We start from the raw sequence: 22,049 nt of genomic DNA on the forward strand, positions 1-22,049 counted from the left end.
CTGAAAGCCTTTCCTCTAAGATCTGGAACAAGACAAGGATGCCCACTTTCACCACTGTTATTCAACATAGTACTAGAATTTCTAGCTAGAGCAATCAGACAAGAGAAAGAAATAAAGGGCATTCAAATTGAAAAGGAAGAAATAAAATTATCCTTGTTTGCAGACAATATGGTCTTATATCTAGAGTAACCTAAAAACTCCACAAAAAAACTATTAAAATTTATATTCAGTAAAGTTGCAGGATACAAATCAACATACAAAAATTAGTACTATTACTATATGCCAACAGTAAACAATCTGAAAAGAATCCAATACATTAATCCCATTTACAATAGCTACAAATAAAATACCTAGGAATAAACTTAACCAAAGAAGTGAAAGATTTCTATAATAAAACTATAAAACATTGATAAATGAAGTTGAAGAGAACACAACAAAACGGAAAGATATTCCATGCTCATGGATTGGAAGAATCAATATTGTTAAAATGTCCATACTACCCAAAACAATCTACAGATTCAATGCAATACCCATCAAAATACCAACGACATTCTTCATAGAAACAGAAAAAATAATCCTAAAAACTGCAAAAGACCCAGAATAGCCAAAGCCATCCTGAGCAAAAAGAACAAAACTAGAGGAATCACATTATCTGACTAAATTATACCACAGAGCTGTAGTCCTCAAAACAGCATGGTAGTGGCATAAAACAGACACACAGACCAATGGAACAGAATAGAGAACCCAGAAATAAATCCACATACCTAAAACAAACTTATTTTTGACAAAGATGCCAAGAACATACAGTGGGGAAAGGACAGTCTCTTCAGCAAATGGTGCTGGGAAAACTGGATATCCATATGCAGAAGAATGAAACTAATCCCTTATTTCTCCATATACAAAAATCTAATCAAAATGAATTGAAGACTTAAATCTGAGATCTGAAACTATGAACTACTAAAAGAAAACATTAGGGAAACATTTCAGGACATTGTTCTGGGCAAGAACTTCTTGAGTAATATACCCAAAGCACGGGCAACCAAAGCAAAATTGGACAAATGGGATCACATCAAGCTAAAATGCTTCTACACAGCAAAAGAAACAAGCAACAAAGTGAAGAGACAACCCACAGAATGGGAGAAAATATCTGAAAACTACCCATCTGACAAGGGGAATAATAACTAGAATATAAAGTGAGCTCTAACTCAATAGGCAAAAATCAAATAATCCAATTAAAATGGGCAAGGGATCTGAATAGACCTTTCTCAAGAGAAAACACACAAATGACCAATAGGTATATGAAAAAACATTCAACATCATTAGTCATCAGAGAAATGCAAATCAAAACTACAAGATATCATCTCATCCCAGTTAAAATGGCTTTTATCAGAAAGACAGGCAACAACAAATGCTGGGGAGGATGTAGAGAAAGGGAAACCCTCATACACTGTTGGTGGGAATGTAAATTAGTGTGACCACTACAGTAAACAGTACGGAGGTTCCTCAGGAAACTAAAAATAGAACTACCCTTTGACCCAGCAATCCCACTGATGGAAATATATCCAAAAAAGGGGAATTCAGTATACTGAAAGATATCTGCACTCCCATGTTTACTGCAGCACTATTCATAATAACCAAGACATGGAATCAACATAAGTGCCAATAAATGGATAAACGAATTAAGAATTGTGATACATATACTCAATGGATTATATAGCCACAGAAAAGAATGAAATCCTGCCATTTGCAACAAAATGAATGGAAGTGGAGAACATCATGTTAAGTGACATAAGCCAAGCACAGAAAGACAAATCTTGCATGTTCTCACTCATACATGGAAGCTAAATATTAAAAAAAAATTGATCCTATAGAGACAAAGAGTAGAATGACAGTTACTAGAGGCTGGGAAGGATAGTGGAGAGGGAAAGATAAAGTGCGGCTGGTTAATGGTTGCAAAAATATAGTTAGATATAATAGATAGAATGAACAATATTTGATAGCACAACAAAGTGACTATAATCAACAATAAATTACGGTATAATTTTTAGTTTTAAAATAACTAAAAGAATGGAATTGGAATGTTCCTAGCACAAAGAAATATTAAATGACTGAGGGAATGGCCACCCTGATTATCCTGATTTGATTAATTCACAATGTATGCCTGTATCAAAACCTCACATGTCCCTTAAAAAGATATACAACTATTATGTACCCATAGTATTTAAAAACAAAAAATTTTAAAAATAACTTAAAAAAATAAAAATGGAATTACTCTGTGATCCAGCAATTCTACTTCTGAGTATACATACATCTGAGGGGAAAAAAAGAGCTTCCCCCGCAGGAATAGTTGATATCCAAGGGTTAAGAGAAAAGCAATGGCCCAAGATAAACACAAAAAATACCAAGAAAAACCACAAGGCCCAAGAAAGGGCACCTGTAAGTACAGCCTTGTAAAAGGGTTGAAACTGCTTGTAATCACTTTTGCTATCCTACAGTACCCTTTGGCTCATTTTACTACTAAAATCCATCCCCGCCTAGGGGAAAATTATAATATCATTAACATAACATGGGCCACATAAAGATACATGATGGATATATTGTACATGCTTAGTATGTTTACCTGTGTAAATACAGAGATGTCAGGAAAGACTCCACATCATTCACTAAGAAGAAATTTAAGGTGCCACAATGGGCAAGCAGTACGGACTTTAATCCCCAGAGAAATCCTCTGTCATCCAGGAGTGAATGCCCTTTGTAAGTAACCTCTAATAAACTCATTTAACTCCCCAAGATGGACTTGTCCAAATCATTCTTTGATCTCTCAGCACCATCTGAGTTCAGAGGGAAGTTTTTCTATACCATCCCATCCCAGGTTTTTCCCAAAACAATACCCAAAAGAATTGAAAGCAGGACTTGAATAGATTCTTACACATTCATGTTCATAGCAGTGCATATTACTCAGCCTTAAATAAAAAAAAAAAAATTCTCTCACGCCTGTAATCCTAGCATTCTGGGAGGCTGAGGCGGGTGGATCGCTTGAGGTCAGGACTTCGAGACCAGCCTGAGCAAGAGCAAGATCCCGTCTCTACTAAAAAAAAAATAGAAAGAAATTATCTGGACATCTAAAAATATATATAGAAAAAAATTAGCCAGGCATGGTGGCGCATGCCTGTAGTCCCAGCTACTCGGGAGGCTGAGGCAGTAGGATCGCTTAAGCCCAGGAGTTTGAGGTTGCTGTGAGCTAGGCTGATGCCACAGCACTCACTCTAGCCGGGCAACAGAGCGAGACTGTCTCAAAAAAAAAAAAAAAAAAAAAAAATTCTGATACATGCTACAATGGGGATGAATCTTGAGAACATTATGCTAAGTGAAATACACCAGTAACAAAAAAGACAAATATTATATGGTTCTACTTAGTAAAGTTGTCAAAATCAGACAGTAGAATGGTGGTTGCCAAAGGTTGAGGGGAGGGGGAAATGAGGTGTTACTGTTTTATGGGCACAAAGTTTCAATTTTAAAAGATGAAGAGTTCTGGAGACGGATGGTAGTGACAGGTGCACAACATAAATATATTTAATACCACCGAACTGAACACTTCAAACATGGTTAAGATAGTAAATTTGTTATGTGTCTTTTATTTACCACAATTTTAAAAAAAAGTGGCCTGGTTTGTCTATATTCGTACTAAAAATGTGTCTTGGAGAAACATGACATGAGAACACACGAATACCTGCAACACATGTATTTGTTCAAAGAAAATGGTTATATCAAGCACCAACTGTGTCCTAGGCGGCACTAGGGACATAGTGAAGAAAGACAGGATCTCATGAAACTTAAAATGGAACTAACTATCCCCATTAACTAATGACTAATTACCTACTGTAGTAAATCACTATGAAGGAAAACATAACGCAATAAGAATAAAAAAGGACTAGAAATACAGGCAATTTTTTAAGTATACTCTTCCACCCAAATTATAATTTTAATTAACCAAATTGTATTTTAAATGTGTCAGATGAATCAAAAACTTTAAAGGGTCATAGCAAGGTTTTATGTAAGGCTAATCGGCTAATAGCCACACTCTAAAGTTCTCTATTTTCAAAACCTAATTAAGGAGCAAAGATTATCTGTACTCAAAGGGATTTTCTGGTAAGGCAAATGATGACTGAGAAGAGTTAACCACCAATGAGTTTTTTTTTAATGAATGGATTAATTTTATTTATTTATTTATTTATTTTTTAATTTATTTTTATTGATTGATTGATTGATTGATTGAGACAGGGTTCTGCCTACATTGCCCAGGCTGGACTCAAACTTCTGGGCTCCCACCTCAGCCTCCCGAGTAGCTAGGACTACAGGCACACACCACGGCATCCAGCCCACCAATGATTTTAAAAGAACAATTTAAGACAACTGAAACTTAAGGCCAATTTAAAACATCTTTATTAAAATTAAGTGTAAGTTACAAGCCCCCTAATGTTTTCTTTGGCATCTCTCTTTCCTGTAACCACACCACAGTATCAAACATCCAAGTTCTTGCTAGGAAATTCAATACCACCTTTGAAGAAATGGCTGTACATAAGCTATCAAAATGGAAATATGGACATTCTTACATTACTTTTATTGCTACAAATTACCTACCAATCTCCTATTTTAGTAAAATCCTAAGTCAAAGGCCATTAACATCCTCATAAAGAAGTTACAAACTTCAACAATGATCTTCAATTATTTCCTATAGGGTATCTTAAAGATTTTCCTAAATATACACAGTTCATTTGTATAACAGTACCCCCAAGACTCTGGTTCAGTGGGAATGCAGTGCTACCCAGGAATATTTAATGAGGTGGTTTTGTCATAGGTGGTTCACAAACCACACAGTACAAACAACCCAATGAAATAAGCAGTCTTAAATCACCATCAAGAGCTATTCCCAAACACATACCTAGACATATAGACCTGGGGATGTATGGCTAAGAACACTTTTATAAATAAGAACCCAGTTCAGCAATACTTACAGTCAACATTGGAGTGGTCAATAGGCCCCATGCAAAGAATTCAAGGAAGATGACAATAGCAGCATGGTATACACTTGGTCGGCCAAAGCCTTGTACCTAAAAAAGAAAGAAAGTTATTATGAAAAATAGCAAAGAGATAGAAAATATCATCTTAAATGGTATATAAAAGTGTATAAAATAAATATAGGATCTACCTATAGTATTTAAGACAAAATTTCATTCTGTGGTATCCCTGATGACTCTGCCTCCCTTAATCATTGAAGGTGCTAGTATTCTACTTTGTATTTGTCCCATAAATGCAAATCACTGAAGCTTTGGTAAAAAATTACCTGGGTAATTACCTGAGGTTTGAGGACCTACTGTTCTGTCCCTTGCTAATTATGTGTTCCTCAGCAACTTAACCTCTCTAGGACTGAAGTTTCTTTAGCCACATTATAAGAGATGAGTATGGGGGTCACATACTCAAAAGCCTCAGAGGCAGCACAGATGATTTAAATACTGGCGGCTAGGTCAAATTGAAAACATACTTCATATATCTAAAGGTGTCAAATCCAGCCTTCTGTTTCTCTTTTATTTTATTTATTTATTTATTTTTTTTTTTTGAGACAGAGTCTCACTCTGTTGCCCGGGCTAGAGTGCCGTGGCATCAGCCTAGCTCACAGCAACCTCAAACTCCTGGGCTCAAGCAATCCTCCTGCCTCAGCCTCCTGAGTAGCTGGGACTACAGGCATGTACCACCATGCTCGGCTAATTTTCTCTCTCTCTCTCTCTCTCTCTCTCTCTCTCTCTCTCTCTCTCTCTATATATATATATATATATATATATATATGTTTTTAGCTGTCTGTATAATTTCTTTTCTATTTTTAGTAGAGACGGGGTCTCGCTCTTGCTCAGGCTGGTCTCGAACTCCTGAGCTCAAACAATCCACCCGCCTTGGCCTCCCAGAGTGCTAGGATTACAGGCGTGAGTCACCACGCCTGGCCTGTTTCTCTTTTATTTTAAAGACTTTGCCTAATTTGCTAGTTTTCAGCAGTCTGTGACTTCCAGGGATAAAATCTAAAATTTCTTTCAATGTAACAATGCTTATTGCAAGATCAGGTGTTTTGCTACTACTTGGTAGTAAATGGAGGCAAGGGGATATTTACAAAAGGCTTTGTAAAACCCACACTATTCCCATGTGCATACATTTGCAACTCTTAGACAAAATGTACATCTGCATGCTTTGACTAGAATCTCATCATGAGGAAATAAACAAATGCAGATTGTTGGAAGAGTCTACAAGACAACTGGCCTGGTGTCCTTAAAAATGTCAATGACAAAAAACAAAGTGACTAGTCCAAACAAGGAGACTAGTCCAAATTAAAGGAGAATAGAATGACCAAAGTAGTACTCCTGGACTAGATCCTGGATGAAAAGGAAAAAACAGGAAAAATACAAAAAGAACTACATATTAGATAATCCTATGGCATTAATGTTAGATTTCTTAGGTATTCTTGATGTTGCAACTTACTGTCAAAAGGCTTGGAAAAAAATTGGTGTGTATATACTTTCTAACTTCAATGTCACAAAATGTTAATTGCTGAATTTAGACCGAGGGAATATAAGCATTCATTGTACTATTCTTTAAAAATTTTGCCGGGTGCAGTGCCTCACGCCTGTAATCCTAGCACTCTGGGAGGCCGAGGCGGGTGGATCGCTTGAGCTCAGGAGTTCTAGACCAGCCTGAGCAAGAGCGAGACCTCGTCTCTACTAAAAATAGAAAGAAATTATCTGGACAACTAAAAATATATATAGAAAAAATTAGCCGGGCATGGTGGCACATGCCTGTAGTCCCAGCTACTCGGGAGGCTGAGACAGAAGGATCGCTTGAGCCCAGGAGTTTGAGGTTGCTGTGAGCTAGGCTGACGCCACGGCACTCTAGCCCAGGCAACAGAGTGAGACTCTGTCTCAAAAAAAAAAAAAAAAAAGAATAGTCTTTTCAGTAAATGACACAACTGGTGATCCATAAGCAAATGAACTTCTGTCCGTACCTTGCACCATATAAAAAAAATTAATCAAAATGGAACATAAAACCAATTTGTAAAATTTAAAACTATAAAACTTATAAAAGCATAAACAGAAGTCCCTGTGCTATTGGATTAACATGGTCTACAAAAGAACAAGTTGATAAATTTCATCAAAATTTAAAACTTTTACTCTTCAAGACACTGCTCAGAGAATGAAAAGATGAACCATAGAGAAAAAGTATATAATCATAAGCAAAACATCTGAGAAAGGACTTGAATCCAACATACAAAGAACTCTCAAAACTTAATTACTGGAAAACAAACAAACAAAAACAAACAAAAAAAATAGGCAAAAAAAAAGGAACAAACATTTTGCCAAAAGGGATATGCAGATGGTAAATAAGCTTATGGAAAGATGTTGAATGTAATTAGCCATAAGGAAGTACAAATTAAAAGCACAATCAGACACCACTACAGAACTATTAGAAGAGCTAAAATTGACCAAGTGTTGGCAAGGATGTGGACAAACTGGAATTTTCATACAGTACTAGTGGCAATGTGAAACTGTACAATTACTTTAGCAAACAGTTTGGCAGTTTCTTAAAAAATTAAACAACACATCTACCATATGACCCAGCCATTCCACTCCAAAGTATTTACTTAAAAGAAAGTATATTCTGTACAAAGATTGGTACACAAACGTTCACAGCAGCTTTATTTGCAACAGCCCAAAACTGGTGATAACTCAAATGTCCATCAACAGGTGAATGTATAAACAAATTGTGGTACAACCATATAATGCAATACTACTCAGCAATAAAAAGGAATAAGCACATTGAAAAATCTCAAAAAATTTATACTGGGTTGAACAAAGCCAAACAAAAGGATGATATGGTATATGATTCCATTCATATAAAACTAGAAAATGCAAACTAATATATATGTAGTAACAGAAGGTAGATAAATGATTGCCTGGGAAGGGTGAATAAAGAGAGAGGTATACAAATAGACACAGAATACATATAGTTTATTTTGTGTCAATTATACTTGAATAAAACTGTTTTAAAAAGACAAGCAAATACAAAACTATTAAAATATCAGGCAGCTGAATAAAAAGTTGATCCAACTTCATACATACGTTTTTGCAGGGTTAAAAGATGTCATTTATTATAGTTGATTATACATTATTAAGGATAGGTTTCTCTCCAATTCTCAATCAGAACAATGACCTTACTATGCTATAACCTCTTTCTTCATAGCACATCTCAGATTTCACAACCCACTTGTCAAAGTTCTATGAGACAGTGAACGGGAGGGAAAAGGAGGAGGGGAAGGAGAGACATGCAAGAAAATGAATGAGAAATTTCAAAAATGCTTTCCTAGGGTAATAAAGCATGTTTATATCATACAGCTAACAAGATCCTTAACAGTGAAAAAAATTAATGTATCCTGTTAATGCAGAGAACGTTGTGTGCAGTTTTACTATTATTACTAAACATTTTCCTGGATATTCTAGTTCATGTAATATAGAAATAAGACATAAAATTATCATCACTTGTAATATTTGTGAATATTCATCCAAAGGATCCTCAAGAATTAAATATTTTTTTAAAAGATAAGGCACAAATTACCAATGTCAGCAATAAAAAAGTAGACTAAGGATCTTACAGAAGGTAAAAAGAATCTAAGAGAAGGTTATTCTGGACAAGTTTATGCCAATTAATTTGAAATTTTAGATAAAAAAGACAGAATTCCTAGCAAAATACAACTGACTAAAACTAACGGAAAAAAACCAAAAATCAAATAGAAAACCTGAATGGTTTCAGAACTAAATAACCCCCCAAAGGTCAAGAACTATAAAGTTCTGGAACTGTTTTACCAATCTTATACAAATTCTTCCAGAGAATAGAAGAAACCAGAACTCTCCAATTTGTTTAATAAGGCCAACCAAAGCACATTATACAAAAGTAAGCGAACACCTTAAATCTCACTGATAAGCATAATTACTGATTTAAGGCTCGATTGATTTATTTCTTCATTAACAAATATTTATTGATCACCTCCTAAAGGACTATTTCAGATTCAAAGATGCACAGCTGTAGTCCCTGTCTAGAAACACTTAATCTAGTTAAGAAAAATGGTGAGAAAGGATGCTCAAATATCCTAAGAAGCAAGGTCTACAAAATTTTGCCTATACCAGGCCTAAGAACAACACAACAGCAACAAGTCTTTGTCATGACAAAGGCTGGGCTTAAAGATGATGAATTAACTAAAGAGCTGCATAACTCTAAACAGGAAATACAAATGTTCCTGCCATAAATGCATGACATATTTGCTCTTATAAACTGCAACATACCGACTGCTTATAAATGCTTTTCCTTTCTCCCCTTATCTGCTATAATTTACTTAACAGAGTTTGGCTATGCCAATGTCCCAGTACTATTTTATTTTTATTGAAATGATCATACTGGTTCCTAACAGTGTTAAGGAAAAACTGAAAAAATGATCATTACAATTTTTTCCCCTAATATGTCCCTAAGTCCTTTCACTCTTTACAAACAAAACATACCTAGTCATTTTAGCCTTTTTGTAAACAGAAGCTACCCCTCAGTATTATTTCCATTTTGCCTATATAATAACCTTGTTCTCAAAAGTCAACATTAACCTTCACAGGGTCTCCTCTGAAACAGTCTAAGGAAAATGAACTCAAGAGACATCAAATGTCTTAAGAGAGACACTGATTCTCTGAGGCCCCACATCAGTGCCCTTAACTGGTCTCCAAGTATTGGCTTCTGAGAGTCCATAAACAATCTGAAATGTATGTCTTTGCAACAAATCCTTAATTCTCATCAAATGCTGAAGGGTAAATAACTCCATTAAGGACTTTTCCTTCACTTGGTTGTGAAGGATAAGTGTACTGGCAAATCTACATTCAATGATATACAAATAATTCTGATAGAACATCTGAAAGTGTGCATGTGCATTTAGGGAGGGCTAGAGCAAAGAGAGTATGATAAAATAAGAGCTTCTTGATACACACCTCCCTATTGTAGAGGGAAATGATTTCAGAGTTGACACCCTAATAAGAGATCATAACATCTCTTTGCCAGTATCTTTTTCAAGTCAATACATCTCTTTGCCAAACAAGGTAGACAAAAGTTGTCAGCTGATTCCCTGCACATGGGCAGTCATCCCTGTGACTGTTGGTAGCATCTGAAAACCATTGAGTGTCACTGGAACCAAGCTATAAGGAAATTCCAACACATTAAAAACAAATACAGTCATGGGGACTGTAGGACAGGCACCTGGAAGTGATATCAGACAGAAACCGCAAGTGGGAAAAATGCATAATTTGAGGGTACTCGTATATGACATGAACATATATGATTAAAGGCATTCACTGCTTTCCCAGCTTCCACACACTCAGGAAAGCACTGCCACCTGTCCATGCTAGTTATCTCACTAACTACAGCAAACACCAAGAAAACTTTCTCAGTATTCACTGCAGTTTATCAATACCGACTCCATACTTTGAGAGACAAGGGAAGACTGGGCAGGAATCTACTTGTGCCCAAAATTAGCAGATTAGCACCAGGATACAAAGGAGAAGAAACTGGAGAATAAATTAAGCCTAGATTTCTTTGAGTAAACATCTCTCAAAAGTTCCTGCTCCAAGCACATAAAATAAGCAACTTTAAATTTTAGGTAGGGGTCTAGTTCCTGTCTAGATTAAGAAATGGGAGAGAACAAATTCTTTTATCACAGTCAGGGGACCACCTATAGATTGTGATCATTCAATTTATACATGCAAAAAACACTGATAAGTAATAACAGATAATATGTAAGGGCTTACTAGGTGTCAGCTTACAGCAACCCTCACAATTCCATAAGGTAAATAACCTTTTTAATTAGAAGGTATGCAACTTACCCAAAGTTGCACCAGTAATGAAGGTGGAAACTGGGATTACAAGCATGCTCACCTAATCACTATGCTAACAATGCTTCAACCTGCCAGTTTATTTTTTATTCTGTGAGACATAGGGAGCCAATGAAAAAAATTAAGAACAGCAATAATGATCATTTTCATGTTAGATCACATTAGTCAGCAAAGTAGAAGGGTAAGCAAGAGTCTCAAAAGAGATAGTCAAAGCCTAGGTCAAAAATGCTGAAGAAATGAACCACAGGAATGCAAAGGATAGGATAAAAACCTAAAATCTGTACCTGGTAAACTTAGCTGGACTTGCTGGTTGTTATATGTATGGGAAGGGATGAAGGAAGCTACCTCTCCAATTACTAGCTTGCCACTGGTTACTAATTGCTGTCCATCAATTTAAGAAAGACAGAAAGAAGGATTTGGTGGTTTAATTTTGTTTAGGGGCAAGAAGAGGACAAGTCTACCTAATCAAAATCAAAATGAGAGAAACCAATTCTATACAATTTCTCTCCCCCTAACAAGATATACTTTCTACATTACAGAGATTTTATCTTCGAAATGAAGGGCCCCTAAGGCTTTTTCAAAAATAAGGAGTCATTTGGGCTGGGAGGGGTCTTTAAGATTACTAAGTGCTCATTTCACAGTTTAAGCACTGAGTGGCAAGGGTATGTGAATACCCTTCCCGTAGTGGGCATTATTTCGGTAGAACCAGGACTAGAAACTAGCTCGGCTGGCTCCATATTACTTACTGCTCCTTCTATTTCACACTCCTTCCCAATTCTACTAACGCGGATTCACATCTCCAAATACGCACATTTAATGCATATTTTGCATTAAAGCAAAATCAGATATGCAAGCTAAAAACCTAAAGCTGATCGCATATATTTTTCATAAAATTTATATTTATCTCTGGAAAAACTTTTCCATGGTGTCAGTTTCTATTCACTGTAACATTTTCTATATTGCAGGTCCTAAATAAACCCCAACAAATCCTTAAGTTTAGGCCTTGAAGAAACGACAGACACTCTATGCTTAGTATTCCACTATTTGAAACCAAAGCACTACCGGCAAGGCCTGTTCTGCTGAATCCAGGCCAGTTATGTGAGGGCTTCCCTGTACTGCTCTCAGAAACCATTTCAATTTCAAGGAAAACTGGAGAAACAGACCAGCCTGAACTCACTCCTTAGCGGATCCTGGGATCGGTGGCTTTCCCTGAAACTGCTCCCCATTGGCGCGACGGCTCCTCGGACGCCTGGAGAACGCGGAAGGAGCAGGAAGGCGCTTCCCAACCTTCACTGCCAACTTCCCAGCCTACTATTTGGTAGTGTAGGACCGAATCTGGTTCAAAAGACTCCCTACCGGTTGTCTGCATAGCTTTGGGCGCAACTGCGCCATGAAAACTGCATCAACTGTCACAGGGATGGAGAACTGTGAAATAACCAAATTACTACTTACATTCACTGCATATAGTCATATGTATGGCGCCTTTTGAAACAATAAGCAAATCACCTGAAGTTTTGTCTAGCGGTGTGGAGTCGCTAGGAAACCTGTATTAGTGATGAATTAGGCTCACCCAGAAAAAGACTGGCTTCCCGAGAGCCGGAGTCCCCTGCCCGGCGCACTGGGTCCGCGGGCCCCAGTCGCGACCCCACCCAGCCTGCCTGGGACTCAGGCGATCCCACGCCGCGCCCGCGCTCACCCAGCTGCTGCTGCTGCCGCCGCCGCCGCCGCCCGCGGCCTGCGCGCCCGCGCGTTTCTCCGGCATGGCTCCCGCCTCGGACTCCGACACCGCCTTCTCCTCCGGCTCCTTCGGCAGCTGCACGCTCATGCCGTGGCCATACCCGCGCCAGCCAGGGGAGCTCCGGGAGGACAGCGACGCCGCGAAGGCGGCGGCGGGGCCCGCGCCTTCATGGGCTCCGCGGCCCGCGGCGGCCTGCGGGTCGGGCGGCGGCGCCAGCTGCGGCGCTGAGGGCTGACGGGGTGGCCGAGGCTGAAGCCGGGGAGGAGGCAGGGAGAGAACCACAGCTCCGGGAGCCGGCAGCCGCGCGGACCGGACAGAAACGGGCTCTACCGGCTGCCGGCAACAGCGTCAGCGGCGGGCTGGGCGGCGAGGAGGCTGCGCCTCGGCCCGCCCCGCTTCACCACAGGCCGGCGCCGGCTTAGAGGCCCCGCCCCCCCGCTTCAGCTCCCGCCTCCAGCTCACGTGCCTCGCCGGGGGCGCCTCCGACGACGCCCCGCCCACCTCAGGCCCCGCCTCCACCTCGCGCCCGCCGCCCTGGCTTCCGGACTTCGCGGCGCGCCGGGAACACGTCATCGCCCAGCGCCTCTCGGCTCTGTTTTCTTTTTTAGGAGATTGAGAGCCTACAGAGCCGAACTGAGCCGCGGGTAGTGAGCGATTAGGGGTAGTTATGCTGGGATTTTGTAGTGACTACAGCTCTGGTCTTGGTCTGATGCCAACCCAGCAAGTGAACGATTCTTGATGCCCTCAGCAGTTATAAAGATGTGCACGTCCTAACACAGAAGGAGAGCCCCTGGGTCTGGAATCCTGAACTGGGAAAGCGGCATATGCTCGTAACTGTAACATTCCGCTCCTTTCCAAAATCCAAAGAAAAAGTGACGGAGAGCTTATCTTAGCCGTGAGATGCCGGGGAAGGGCACAATCTTAGAAACAGACAGGCGCTTGTTTCAGTCAAGAGCCACTTGTTCGTACCAATAGTGTGAATTATGACCCTCATCTGTAAAATGAGGACAATAACCTACTTTGGATAAGGTGATGATGTACAGAAATCTTGGCTCCATAAACGGTATTATTACTAGCCCAAAAGGACCTCGTGAGATACCATATCCTGTTAAGTCCGATCAGTCCACTGTTGATTTGCATATTGTACTGTTGTCCTTCCACACAAGTTGTGCACAAGAATCTCAAATAGTTATGTGCTGTGTTATAACGCATCCGCCCAAGCCTTGGACTGGTGTACAGAGTTACAGTTTATACTCATTGTTCACACATTTCTTCCCAAAGTACATTGCTGTCCAAAGGCCATTCTGTAAAAACACAGATATTGCTTTCTTGAGTTTAGGTAATCTGCCTAGACTGCCTGCTATTGCAGAGACTTTACTGCTACTTGGCCCTGGTTGAGGACGCTCTAGTCCACAGCAGGAGAGCAACTGATAGGATTCTAGACGCCACAAGCCTTGCATTGAGAGCAGGAAATTCCCCCAACAATACCTCAAGGAGGTTGTCCCCTATCCTTGTTAACGGAAAAAAGACCAAACTCTGTAAAATAATGTTAAAGAAATTTATTTTGAGCCAAATTTGAGGACCATGACTCAGAGCAACGCCCAAGAAGGCTTGAGCAAGTGGACTCGCTGTGGCTGGGTTATAGTTTGGTTTTATACTTTTCAGGGGGACAGGTTACAGGTAGTCATAAGTCAATACTTGGAAGGCATACATTGGTTTGGCCCGCACGTAAGGGTAGCTGTCATTTTTTGGAATTACAGTATATCCTTTTATTGAGCCAAAGACTATTTCAGCCATGCTTTGATTCTGGTTCTGCCTTTCCTGACTTTACAAAAATGTCTAATTCCACCTGTTTAAAATGCCAAGGTGAGCCTGTCATCTTCTCTGATTAGCCTCCAAACACATGCCAGTTTGTGTAAATTCCAATTAAAATGCAGTGCAAAAAATATAACACTAAATATTTGATGATTGTACTATGAGGTCTGGTCCCTTGATTTAGAGTCATAAAAGTAATTTTTAAGAGGTTGTTTATTGCATTATGTTGACAACTATACCATAGGAATTAAATAGACTTTTACCCTTACCTTCTAAGTAATTATGCATTAATTGAAGTCAAAGACATGGGATTCCACATAATTTAATTCAACATCCTAGGCTCTAGGAAAGTAATGGCACTCACTGAAGATATGTGTGTTACCTTGTTTCATCCAGGGGTAGTTTAAATCTATCCATCGTTTGAATTTATGTTATTAATGAAAAATGGTAGAGTCCCCTGGTGGGAAATAACTTCATGTTAAATAATAAAATTAAAATGTTTTATTTGTTGCCAGATTTCCTCAAGTTTTTGTATAATTTTCCAAGAAAAGAAGAATATAATAAGCATTATTTCCCAAACCTACTTGAACAGAGCAGTTTTTATTCTTGAAACATTGATTAATATCTTGCAGAATGTGTAGAACACGGTTTGGAAAGTGTTGCCTTTTTATATTTATTGAATTTGAAAGCATTTACTACTGAAGCATATAGTATTGTTTACTATAAAACAAAAATCTATTTTGATCTTTTTAAAAACATTAATAGAAAAGAATGAAAGTGTTTCTATCTACAGTGGTTCTAGAAGTAAGAATATTTTTCATATAGATTTCTGAAATGTCTGATTTTGCTATGAATATGTAATAATGTACCTTTATAATCAGAAAAAGAAAATAAATTATTTTCCAGCTTACAAAAGATGTTGAAAAACATAACAAATTATATACTTTGTGTTTCCTATTATTATATGGCAAATTACTACAACAAGTGTAGTGGTTTAAATCACACAAATGTATCACCTCAGTGCTGGTAGGTCAAGAGTCTCACACAATTTTACTTGCATTCTCCACTGAGGGTCTCATGAGACTGAAATTCAGGTGTCTGCTGACTACATACTCATCTGGAGACTTGACTAAGTAAAGATCCACTTCAAAGCTCCCTCAAGTTACTGCCAGAATTCACTTCCTTGTGGTCCTATGACTCAGGTCCCCATATTCTTGCTACCTGTCAGCCACTGCTTTGACTTCCTACAGGCCACACTGAGGTCCTTGCTACATGGTTCTCTCCACGACATGGAAGTTTGCTACTTCAAATGTCTGTCTGACATTTCACCTTTTATTAAAGGGCTCCCATGATTAGGTCAGGCCCATTCAGGATAATCTCCATTTTGATTAAGTCAAAGTTAACTGATTAGAGACCTAATCACAGAAGTGATATCCCATCAGATTCACTGGTCTTGCCACACCCAAATGTAGATGATTATACAAGGTATGTACACTTGTGTGTGTGTGTGTGTGTGTGTGTGTGTGTGTGTGTGTGTGAGATACAGGGTTGTATAACCTTGGGAAAGTTACTTTACCTCCCTAATCTTTGCTCTTCTCATTTATATATTTGAGATATTAACACCTAGCTTTTTAAGATTGTTGTGAAGATTAATTACATAAAACATATCACGTAATTATATTTACATAGTTATTATTTACTATTTTTATAAAGTCAATACCAGTGATTTTATGTATGCAAATATATGCTGCAATTATAAGCGACATAAAGTGGTTCTGAAGTTGATTTCCAGTCCCTAAACGGCACTGATGTCTTACTCAGCTATTTCCAAGTGCTGGTCCTGTTAGAATTCTCTCTCTACATCAACCTCATTCATCACTGTCTGTGGCTCCTCTTCTGTATTTACACACCTCATCACCTCCTTGTATCTGAGTTTGTATTTCAATTGAACTCTCGTCCTCTCTATTTGCAGTGGTAGAAAGTCTTTATTGATCTACAAGACTTTATCAAGTATATTTCTGTAGTCCTATTTATCAGTTTCTAATTTTCATCTTGATAGAATTATTCTGAGCTAGAAACCAAGGAAATGTTCTCTGCTTCAGTGAATTTTCTACAATTCCCTATCTAATGTTTGAGCTTTCTAATCATTCTAAATATCAGTTTCTCATCTATAAAATGGAGAAAGTATCTATCTTATAAGGCTATTATCATGGTTAAGTGAGATAATGTAAAGCTCTTAGCAGAGTATGCCCACAGTGTGTTTGCTATTATTTTTTATTTCTTCCTGGATATTCTCTGTTCCCACCTAGTAACTATGAGAAGAGTTGAATAGCATGTGAAACTCTCTCTCTATTTCACTCTCTCACACACACCCACACGCACATGCACACTTTGCAGAAGTCTTTGACTTTGTTTCCTCTTTTAATGTGCTATTACATTTCCTCCTTTGTTGAAATAGCCTTGACTTTTGCTATTTGTTTCATTACCGATGTGTGGGTGGTCTACATATGGTCACATGCTTAAATTTAAGCAAAAACAAGAACAAGAGGAAACCTTTTTATTAAGATGAGGTTCTCTCCAGTGGCACATGTACAAATCTCAAAGTTCTAATATTGTCCCATTCTTCAAACTAGTGGCTCTCAACCAGGGGTGATTTTGCTTCCCAGGAGGCACTTGACAATATCTGAACATTTTTTTTTATTATTGTGACCTGCGAGGGGCGTGAGCATGGTGGAGGGCAAGGAGGAGTGTTAACAGGGCAGGGTGCTGCTAAACACCCTTCAATGCACAGAATAGTTCCCCATAGCAAAGAATTATCTGCTCCAAAATGTCAGTAGTTCAAAGGTTGAGAAGCCCTTCTTTATAAAGAAATTTGTACAGTGTAATGCAGTCAGTATATTGTTTTAGAAATAAAAGATATGTGTTTTCTTATAAATCATGATATGTGTATGCAATAGAATACCATACAGCAATGAAAATAAATGAACTATAACTATTTGCAACAACATGGCTAAATCTCACAAAGAAAATGTTGAGCAAGAGAAGAGAAACATAAAAGAATATAGACAATGTGATTCCTCTTACAAGACAATCAAAACTAGGAAAAATTAATTTCTGGTGTTAGGTATCAACGTAATCACTACCCTGAAGGTCTCTCAAGGGCTGATGATGCTGTTTCTGGAGCTGGGTCCTACTTACACAGATGTATACATTGGTGAAAATTAATCAGTTATATGCTTACAATTTGTCTACTTTCCTCAATGAATGTCTTATTCCAACAAATAGTTGTCAAAACACAAAAGAAAATACATGCATTATATAATGCTGTTTGATTATCATGTTTACATCACTTAAGAGCTAGGGTATTATTTTCTGATTCTAAGGTCTATAAAATAGAAAATTTTGTACACTGTTTTCTTAAATAGAGTCACAGTGGAGTTGCTATAGAGGGAACAATGGAGATTTTTGAAGTTTATTTTTCTTTATCACAACACCCACTAAAATTTGCTATAACATTAGCAGTATATGTTTTTAACTGTAGAAGAAGGTATGATTCTACTAAAGCAATTTTAAAAATTATTACAAGATAATGATGCCATTATATTTTGATGATTGATATTGTCATTTTAGAGAAATATGTGCTAATACAGTTCTTTTTCCTGAAAGGAAGAATTCAAGAAGTTTGCTAATTTCTATTTCATATTTTTGTTGAGTTTTATTCATTTAAATAATCATGTAGTCTAATAGATAGATTTTAAGATGGGGGTAAAATTTTTTTATCTTTTGTTTTGAAACAGAGTCTCACTCTGTTGCCCAGACCAGAGTACAGTGGCACCATCATAGCTCACTGCAGTCTCGAACTCCTGGGCTCAAGCTATCCTCCTGCCTCAGCCTCCCAAGTAGCGGGGGTTACTGATGCATGCCACCATGCCTGGCTAAATTTTTTATTTTTATAGATACAGGGTCTCAATATGTTTCTCAGGATGGTCTCAAGCTCCTAGCCTCAAGTGACCATGTCCTGGCCAGATTGGGGAAAATTTAATGTTGCATTATGCTCAAATCAGATATGTAATGATTCTGAGTCTACAGTCAGGAGTCCCCAAGACAACCCTCAGGTTTAATGATTTTCTAGAAAAACTCAGAAAAGCTATCATAGTTATGGCTTATTACAATGAAATAATACAAATTAAAATCAGCAATAGTAAAAGTCACATAGGGCAGAGTCCAGGAGAGACCATGCACAAGCTTCCAGTTGTTCACTCTGAAGGGAATCTATGGACAGCACTTAATTCTCCCAGCAATGATATGCAACAATACAGACAAGTACTGTCAACAAGGAAACTCACCTGAGACTTAGTGTCCAGGGTTTTTATTGGGGGTCAGTCATGTAGGCATGGAGCAGTCATGTAGCTTAACTTTAGGCCCTCCAAAGAGCAAACTGGTGCCATGTGGCCCAAAGCCTCCAACATAAATCACATTGTTAGCATAAGGCCACAGGTAAACAAGGACATACTTATCAGGCAGGATATTTCAAAGAACTTAGAGGTTATCTCCCAGGAACTGGTCAACAGCCCGACCTTTCTTTAAAATATGCAGGGTTTTAACTCTGGCCTGCTAAGTTAATCCTTTACTGCACAGAATCTAATAAAAAAATCCTTTCCTGCACAGAGTTTAATAAAATAAACTACTTAAATGTGATTTGTTTTTACCAAAATGTTTTAAGATGTGTTCTAGAATCAAGACTCTTGCTACTGTATTTGTCAAGACAAGTTCAGCTGCCTCCCCTACTAGACTCACATCATCGGTGGCTAAGGATACTCTCATGGCAATTAGGGATGGGAGAAGGGAGAGCGGCAAAAGCAGTTGAAGCCTTATGCATACCATTAAAAAGTATACAATCTAATAAGAGAAATATAATAATAATGCTAGCTAGCATGCAGTGAGTGATTGGTGCTAAGTGATTTACATGTTATATTATCTTTACTCCTTACTTCAACATTATAAGGTAGGTATTTTATCTCCATTTTATGTACAGAGAAAACTCAGTAAGACATATTAAGAAACTTGCTTGGGCTTTACTGCCAGTAAGTACCCAAACAAGACACAAGTCTCAATAGTGTACTCTTATACTGGTGGGAATTTAAGCTGATAAGGCCTATCTGGAATGCAATCAGTCAGTACTTAGTGAAGTAAAAGTACATTGCCCAGTGACCACAATATCCCATGCTTATGAATCCCAGAGATAGTGTCATGCCAATCCATAAAAGGACATTAACAAGAATTCTTGTTGTGACAGTATTTGTGGGAGGAGGGTGTTGGAGACAATTTAAATCTCCATGAGAAGCAGGATGGATAAATTTAATGTGATAGATGTATACTTGGAACACTACACAACAGTAAGAAGCAGCACACTATGTACATATTAATACAATAATGTGAGTAGATCATAAATAAGAAAGAGTAAACAGAGAATACATACACTAAAAGAAAACCCACATTAGGTGTTTTACAAAGGTAAATGTAAGATATATTAAAGACATATATCCAGCATGTCCTTAGAGTGGATGCCAGTAGGGAGGGCAACTGCAGTAAGGACTAGGGCTGAAAAAGAAAATAATACAAGGCAAGGGCTTTGTGTGGACTAATGATAATAATGTACAACAAATAGGAGGCCAGACACAGTGGCTCATGCCTACAATCCCAGTACTTTGGGAGCCTAAGGGGGTAGGATCACTCGAGCACAGGGAAACAAAAGCAGAGGGATGATGAGGACCACTGGCAATACAAGAATAAAACAGACAAGGTCCTCGCCTTCATGATACTTAAATTTATGTGAATAAAACAAAATCATGACTGCTGTGCTCTTCCTGTTCCACAGACAGCCACATATTCTTGTGCAGCACCAGCAATGTCCCTGAGACACAGTGGTGCAAGTGAAGGCCAGAGTAAACAGATTTGGCCATATTGGACACCTGGTCACCAGCGCTGCTTTTAACTCCAGCAAGGTGGATATTGTTGTTATCATTGACCTCAACTGTATGGTCTACAGTGTTCCAGTATGATTCCACCCATGGCAAGTTCCATAGTGCAGTCAAGGCTGAGAGTGGGAAGCTTATCATCAATGGACATCCTGCATACATTTTCCGTAAGCAAGATCCTACCAAAATCAAATGGGGGGGGATGCTGGTGCTGATTATGTTGTAGAGTCCACAGGTGTCTTCACTACCTTGGAGAAGGCTGGGGCTCCCTAGAAGGGGAGCCAAAAGGGTCATCATCTCTGCCCTCTCTGCTGATGCCCCATGTTTGTGATGGGTGTGACCCATGAGAAGTATGGAAACAACCTCACAATCCTCAGCAATGCCTCCTGCACCACCAGCCACTCAGCCCCCCGGGGCCAAGGTCATCCATGACAACTTTCGCATCATGGGAGGACCCATGACCATAGACCATACCACCCCAGAGCACTGTGGGCAGGCCCTCTGGGAGACTGTGGCATGACACGGGGCTCTCCAGAACATCATCCTTGCATCTACTGGCACTGCCAAGGCTGTGGGCAAGGTCGTCCCTGAGCTGAATGGGAAGCTCACTGGCATGGCGTTCTGTGTCCCCACTGCCAACCTGTCAGTTATGGACCTGACCTGCCATCCAGAAAGACCTGTCAAATATGATTACATCAAGAAGGTAGTGAAGCAGACATTAGAAGGCTGAAGAGCATACTGGGCTACACAGAGCACCAGGTTGTCTCCTCTGACTTTAACAGCAACACCCACTCTTCTGCCTTCAAGGCTGGGACTGGCATTGCCATCAACAACCACTTTGTCAAGCTCATTCCCTGGTATGCCAATGAATTTGGCTATAGCAAATTATGGTCCACATGGCCTCCAAGGAGTAGAGCCTCTGGACCACCAGCCTCAATGAGAGCACAAGAGAAAGAGAGTGGCCCTCAGCTGCTGGGGAGTCCCTGCACAACTCAGTCCTCCACCACACTGAGAATCTCCCCTCCATATGGTTTCCATGCCTGAAGAATGGGAGTGGCCTTGGGAGCCCCATATTGTGATACACCATCAATGAAGTCTTCTATACCCCCCAAAATCATAACTAAAGTAATAAATATTTTTTAAAGAATATGATTATAGATTGTAATTAGTGCTATGAAGAAAATGAACAGGATATGACGGGGATAAATTGTGTCATTTTGTATAGGGTAGTTGAGGAATCCTTCTCAATACATGACAACTAAGCAGAGACCTAAAGAATGAGAGGTATTAGCAGAGAGAAAAGGATGTTCCAGGCAGAAGAAGGTATGTTAAAGACCCTCTGTTCAAGGACAGAAAGGGTAGTGTAGATAAAGAAGAGTGAGTTGGCAGGAGATTGAGAGCAAATGATACTGGAGAATTAAACAGGGGCTGGTTTGTATAGGGCCATTTTAATTATAGGTTCATATAGGCCATTTTAATTATAATAAAAAATCATAAAAGAGCATAAAGCAAAAGAATAACACAATATGATCTATATTTAAAATCTCATTTGGTAGCTTT

At 38.8% G+C, this 22,049-nt stretch overlaps 1 protein-coding gene and 1 pseudogene across 4 annotated transcripts in view; one reads left to right on the forward strand and one right to left on the reverse strand.

The window, feature by feature from the left end:
• The window catches only part of MFSD14B (major facilitator superfamily domain containing 14B), a 55,773-nt gene extending 42,710 nt beyond the window's left edge, over positions 1 to 13,063 (reverse strand). Inside the window, exons 1-2 of one of the 3 annotated variants that reach the window (XM_045562281.1) lie at positions 12,655 to 13,063; positions 5,016 to 5,111 (exon numbers count right to left, since the gene is read on the reverse strand). In XM_045562281.1, the coding sequence (XP_045418237.1) occupies positions 5,016 to 5,111; positions 12,655 to 12,783 (225 nt within the window). In that variant the 5' untranslated portion in view covers positions 12,784 to 13,063. Of the gene's footprint in view, positions 1 to 5,015; positions 5,112 to 12,410; positions 12,425 to 12,528; positions 12,619 to 12,654 lie in introns of those variants that run through there. The other 2 variants (XM_045562282.1, XM_045562283.1) reach the window with 2 other exon arrangements.
• Positions 13,064 to 13,731: 668 nt separating this feature from the next.
• Positions 13,732 to 21,403, forward strand: LOC123645723 (annotated as a pseudogene). The gene is made up of 2 exons (XR_006737689.1): positions 13,732 to 13,759; positions 20,437 to 21,403. The product of XR_006737689.1 is annotated as a glyceraldehyde-3-phosphate dehydrogenase-like (transcript).
• Positions 21,404 to 22,049: the final 646 nt, after the last annotated feature.

Source organism: Lemur catta, chromosome 10 (genome assembly GCF_020740605.2).
Source record: "Lemur catta isolate mLemCat1 chromosome 10, mLemCat1.pri, whole genome shotgun sequence".
Classification (NCBI taxonomy): domain Eukaryota; kingdom Metazoa; phylum Chordata; class Mammalia; order Primates; family Lemuridae; genus Lemur; species Lemur catta.